General features: G+C 34.4%; 1 protein-coding gene across 1 annotated transcript; it reads right to left on the bottom strand.

The window, feature by feature from the left end:
• Window positions 1-1744: 1744 nt before the first annotated feature.
• Window positions 1745-5836, bottom strand: LOC112011307 (probable LRR receptor-like serine/threonine-protein kinase At3g47570). Its single transcript, XM_024043680.2, is given in 6 exon segments — window positions 1745-2513; window positions 2516-2600; window positions 2603-2709; window positions 2712-2810; window positions 2813-2818; window positions 3068-5836. Coding segments are annotated over 6 exon segments (3078 nt in total). The 5' UTR covers window positions 5763-5836; the 3' UTR covers window positions 1745-2427.
• Between the last annotated feature and the right edge of the window lie 288 nt (window positions 5837-6124).

The raw sequence follows: 6124 nt of genomic DNA, 5'->3' as shown, positions 1-6124 counted from the left end.
AGTTTTAAATTCAAGAAATGCAAAGATGTCTTATTTATATACATTCTTCTCACTTCTGAACATATTTTAAGTTTTTCTTGAATTGGAAATTGATCAAATTCTTCATTAAGATTAAATATTACAAATTTAGATATATATTTAGTGTTGCATTATTTAAAATTTAAAATAACGTTATAGTTTGTATATAGTTAAATTCATAAAATAAAATCTAAATTAATTATGAAATAGACCATCTTTAATTATTTCAAGTAAATTTACTTCAAAAGATATTTTTTGGGAAAAAAATTCCTGTTAACATAAAAGGACTTTCATTATAAGATCTACAAGAAACTATTCGGTACTTAGCAATAACCTTAATGGTATGATCTTGAAGTACAAATCGCTTTTTCTTGTACATAATCATCAAATTATGGATGACAAACATCTTTATAGTGCTAATAATTTGCAGTGACAAAGGAACTAGTAACTACCAAACTAGAAGCCTTGTTGGCTACTAGTGCTATCCAAGGCTCGAAGCTGTAAAATTCCTTTGTGAAAAATGAAGGCAAACAAAAGAAGGAAGACAACAATTTTAACGTGGTTCAGCCATAAAAGCCTACATCCACAGTCTCTCTATTATTTTTTTTTTGCAGTGCAAAAATCTATTATAGAGCTTTGTTAATTATATATATATATATATACAACTTTGGGAAACAGAATCCCAACACTTATACAATATATTCAAGATCACATTCATTACCTTCCTCTTGTATTTTATTTTGCTAATGACACAGGATACAACTTTGTTGATTGGGTTGGTGCATTTCCGTTAACGATTTGGTCTTTCCTCAATAGACTGGATTGGTGGACTTTCCTTAAATGTTTGATCCTCAACATCCTTTGCAGTTTGCACCACAACCCAGAGGATCATCAAATGATTCACAATCAGGAAGAATGAAGTATCCATCACAATCTGTTCTTCTCAAATGTCACCAAGGACATCAAGCCCTACATTCAGCTTAGAAAAGAACTTAACAACTAAAATATTTATAGAACTACAATTTAAGATGCCAACAAAAAATAGGAGGATTGAGAGAGAAAGTCCCATCTTGTCTAGAACTTTCAACTATACCGTATACCCATCAGGCTATCACTATATATTTTGAAAGTATGTGCAACAAGAGAAACATACAGTAAAAAGGTTCAAAGTTTTTTTTTTTTTTTTTAACAAATTCAAGTACAGACTAAATTATAAATTTCACTCTCTAAATTTAGCATGTTTTTAATATTTTTTTTTCCCGTAGTTTCATTCTATTTATTTTTCAATAAAGTTCAACTTTCATTCGTTTTTAATTTTCAATATTGTCATTCTGTTTGCCCTGTTCAAAGTATTTTAGTTTTCAAATCTTAAAAAAAAATTGAAATATATTAGATAATATTGTTTAAAGAAATATCCTAAACTTATGGTTTTTAATTTTTTTCTTCTCTTTTCCTCATCTTCATATGTGTCTCCGTCACTTCGTGTCACAACTTTGTTAAAGCATATTGGAATTCATTTTCTACATGAGACCTAGGCCATAACCAGGTAATCAATAGTACATTACAAATACAGAGATAGTTAAACAAGAAAACTATGAAAATACAAGAAAACTAATAGCGATGTAAAAGAAACAAAAGAGATGCTACAACTAATTAATTTGTCCAACATTATACAAAATCAAAACCTCATAAGTCATTGGCCTTCCAATAGGTCATGGCCCCTGCATTCAAGGAAGAAAATTACCTTTCTAAATCATTGAATTAAGGGAAATCATTTCTATGTATAGGAAGAACATGCTTTGGTTTTCAAAATAGATTGATGCTAAGCGGTGAATGAAATTTTCCCTTCAAGAGTAAGGAATTGAAAAACTATTTTTAGTTTCAGTCTTGCTACTAAGAAAATTCATAATAATGCCAGAAGGTTAAGTTGTTGAATCCCAAACTAATTAAATGTTCTATGGAAATGGCTATCTAGGTACCTGTGAGATAGTTAAGATTATAAACAACTAAATCGTTCCCAGTAATTTAGATTTACCAAATACTTGGAGTAATTTAAGCCTATGTCTATGTCAAAGTCATCAAAGGCAGACTATAAAAAGTACAGTGTAAACATGTGCCAATAATCTCAACCACACCAGTAGGTATCACCAAATCAAAAATAGCTTAAACTTCATTTTGATTTTTGTGTTTTTCAACAAACATTTTTAATCAAATTGGATGAATAGTACCATTTTGTAATCAAATTTCCCATGGCATCAATATTATCAATTTCGCTAGAATAAAAGAATGTGACAAGCACATGGCATTTTGTAGGATATATGATCCCCCTTCCCCCATAAAGGTTTGGAGTGGGTGTTAGAGCAACAAGTATTGTGTCATGAACAATTTACCTGTAAGTTGACGTCTTTCTCAGTGTATTCTTGTTCTGAGAAGCTTTTCTCTAATCAAGTGCAATTGCGCTACAACATCACCAATGTTCACCCTTTCTCTTGAGATTCCATAGAACAAGAAACTCCTATTCCAAATATCAAAATCAAGCACTCCATAATTTGGGACATTCTATTCGATTTTGAATGTGAGTATCATTTCTCCTTGTTTCCATATCTTCACTTTCCCAAAGAATAATAGGATCCACAATGTTACTCACTTGTTCAGGCAAAGCTCCTGTAACGAAATCATGAAGGTTCAATTGTCTTTGAAAATGTTATCAGTTGGCCTTTTTCCTGTGAACATCTCCAATAATAATATGCCATAGCTGTAGACATCACCATAAATTGACACCTCGTTTCCCAACCATATTCTGCAATTGCATATAACATTTACAATATGATTGATCTAGTTTCATATTAAAAAAAAATATAGTAATACAAGTTTGAAAGAGCTCTTTAGTGGCATATAAAAGGAAAAAATAATGACAAGTGGAAATTTCTTTTAGGACATGCTCCGTCTTCTAAAAGGCTTCATTGAGTTAATTTCATGCTTGGAAGTACATTAAGATATATTATGAAAAGAAAAGAATTTAATGTTCAAAAATGGAAAAGATATTCACCTGGAGGAGCATAACCAATTGTTCCTCTTAATCCAATAGAGCTTGATTGATTAGTGACACACTCTTGGGTAGCCTCCCGAAGGAACCTTGCCAAGCCAAAGTCACCAACATGTCCAATCATTTCGTCATCGAGAAGAACATTGCTAGGCTTGAGGTCACAATGAACAATTGGTGTATGGCAATGATGATGAAGATATTCCAATGCATGTGCAACATCAATAGCAATATTCAATCGTTGAAGAAGATTCAAATTCATTTTTTCCTCAGGAACCTCATTTCTTCTTGAAACTGGATGCAACCACCCATCTAGGTTGCCGTTAGTCATGAACTCGTATACCAATGCTTTGAAATCATGACCTTGATAGTCAACACCTGAACATGCTGTGAGTACCTTCACTAGATTCCGATGTCTGATATTTCGCAAAGCCTCACATTCAGCAATAAAACTTTTGGAAGCTCCATGGTGCGAAAGGTTGAGTACCTTAACAGCAACTTTACGACCATTTTGATCAAGAATTGCTCTATACACAGATCCAAAGCTACCCACACCAATTAAATTAGTGGTGGAGAATGCATCTGTAGCTTTTAGGAGACTATGGTAAGATACATTCAAAAGTAAATTTCCTGAATTACTTAAAATACTTTCTCTTCTTTTTCTTTTTAAAGTGCGAAGAAGTAAAAATAACATTACCAAAGTTACTCCAAGAAGGCCAGATAATATAGAGATTATTAGCTTCAAGGAAGGAGTCAACTTCCTCTTCTTGTATTTATTGTATTTACATTCAGGAAGATGAAACTTAGGCATGCCTCCACAAAGCTTACCATTCCCCTTAGTCATAGTTGCACTTGTGTTCTTGAAAACTCCATTTGTTGGTAACTCACCGTCAAAATTGTTATAAGACAAATTCAATAACTGCAAGTAGATAAAGCTCTCCAAAAATTTTGGAATATTTCCAGAGAAATTGTTTTTAGAAAGATCTAAAACTTGAAGACCCCTTAATGATTCCAAAGATGAAGGAATGACCCCTTGAAAGAAGTTGCTTCTCATTGCAAGAATTTCAAGTTTTACACAACTACCAATACTCGCAGGAATTTCACCAAACAACACGTTTTCAGAAATATCAAAGTGTTCTAGATTTTTTAAATTTGCTATTTCCATGGGAAGGACACCAGTAAATTTGTTGCCTGACAAGTCTATATCAAATGGTGAGAATGAGAGACCATTGACTAGAGATGACATGGTACCACTAAGATTGTTATAGGCAAGATCCAATACATTCACTTTTTGACAGTTGCCTAGGCTTAAGGGGATACTTCCTTGAAGATTATTATTGTTTAAAAACAACTTTATCAAAAGAGTTAAATTTCCAAGAGAAGATGGAATGTTCCCAAAGAAATTGTTTTCCGATAAATACAAATATTGTAACTTTTGTAGCTTTCCAATTTCAAAAGGAATATGACCTGATAATTTATTATACGCCATAACTAGTGCCTCCAAATTGGTCAAATTTCCTATTCCAGTAGGAATGTTTCCAGATATTTTATTATTACCACCTAGACCCAATCTGGTGAGAGTAGTTGAGAAATTGGCAATGCACTTGGGCAACTCTCCCCCAAAGTTATTGTAGCCTGTGTCTAACCAAGTTAGATATGTAGAATTTGTCAAAGAACAGAGAAAACTCAAGTCATTTGCCCCTCCATTTCCAAGCTCGTTATAAAATATGTTAAAAATTGAAACTCTATATAACTTCTCCAAAGAAGGAAGTCTTCCTCTTAGTTTATTTTCGGCAAGGTCAAGTTGCTCTAGATTTGAGGCATTAGATATTGAAATAGGGATAGGTCCAGTAAATTGGTTGGTGCCAATGACAAATCTTTCGATATTAGGTAGGGTGATACCTATATCCAACGGAAGATGCCCTTGGATTTGGTTGCTTCCTACATGAAACACAATTAACGAAGACAAATTGAAGACTGAGGGAGGAATCGTTCCAGACAACCTATTAACACCGACACTAAAAAACGTAAGTTTCGTCAATTGGCCAAAAGAATGGGGGATACTCCCACCCAAGTTATTACAACATGCACCAAACTTTTCTAGAGAGGATAAGTTGCCAAAAGAAGGTGGGATACTTCCTGTCAAATTATTTTCTTCAAAAGAAACTAATTGGAGTTTTGGCAAAGTGCCAAGAGTTGCAGGGATTTCCCCATCCAAAAGGTTGTGACCGAAATTAATTTTTTTGAGGTTGGTGCAATGGGATAAATTACTTGGAATTTTGCCGCTAAGTGTGTCATTGTACAAATGTAGGATTTGCAATCTGCGTAAATGGCCAATTTCTGAAGGAATTTCACTATGAAAGCTGTTGTTTGGGAGTATTAGATTTTTCAAAAAACTTAAATTTCCAACATGTGGTGATATAGAGCCTACCAGTTTCGAAGTTCGCAGGTCCAACACAGTGACCCTCTGATGTCGACGGCCACAGGTAACTCCTTGCCATTGACAAAAGTGGATGCTGTCATTCCAAGAGCTCAAAACCTGGAGAGGATCATGAGTGATCTTGGCTTTGAACTCAAGCAACGCCAACCGGTCGGTCTCATTATTCCCGCCAACAACAGAGGTGACCAACAAGCCACACCACCAGAGAAGGATAAAAGCATGCATGAAAAAAGAAGATGAACTCCATTGGGAAAGCCCCATCTGCAATATGGTTGAAGAGGCAGTTGGTACAAGTGTGTATTGTGAGGGAAGGCTAATTTGGCTGTGTATAGAATCTCAAGTAGTGGCAAATTTATAAAGAGAGCAAGGGAGAAGAAATTTGGTGCGAGAATTTTGGGGATCATCTTTAATTAATCAGACCGTGTACCCATGATCCACGTGGAATGCTATAGTTTTGCACCCCTTTATATTAAACCGAAGGTGTGTTTTGGTGTATTTTAAGTTTTAACAATTCAGGATTTGGATGTGCAGCGTCCGTCCTCGGCTGAGCTCAAAATACAGGTTTCCAGACCCTTCAGCGAGTCCCACACGCTTAAGTCTGATTAAGAGACAAGCTCGTTAAT

The sequence above is a fragment of the Quercus suber genome, unplaced genomic scaffold, assembly GCF_002906115.3.
Source record: "Quercus suber isolate HL8 unplaced genomic scaffold, Cork oak 2.0 scaffold_203, whole genome shotgun sequence".
In the NCBI taxonomy this organism is placed as follows: Eukaryota; Viridiplantae; Streptophyta; class Magnoliopsida; order Fagales; family Fagaceae; genus Quercus; species Quercus suber.
The sequence above is the reverse complement of the archived record's forward strand: the minus strand, read 5'-3'. Positions and strand labels throughout refer to the sequence as shown.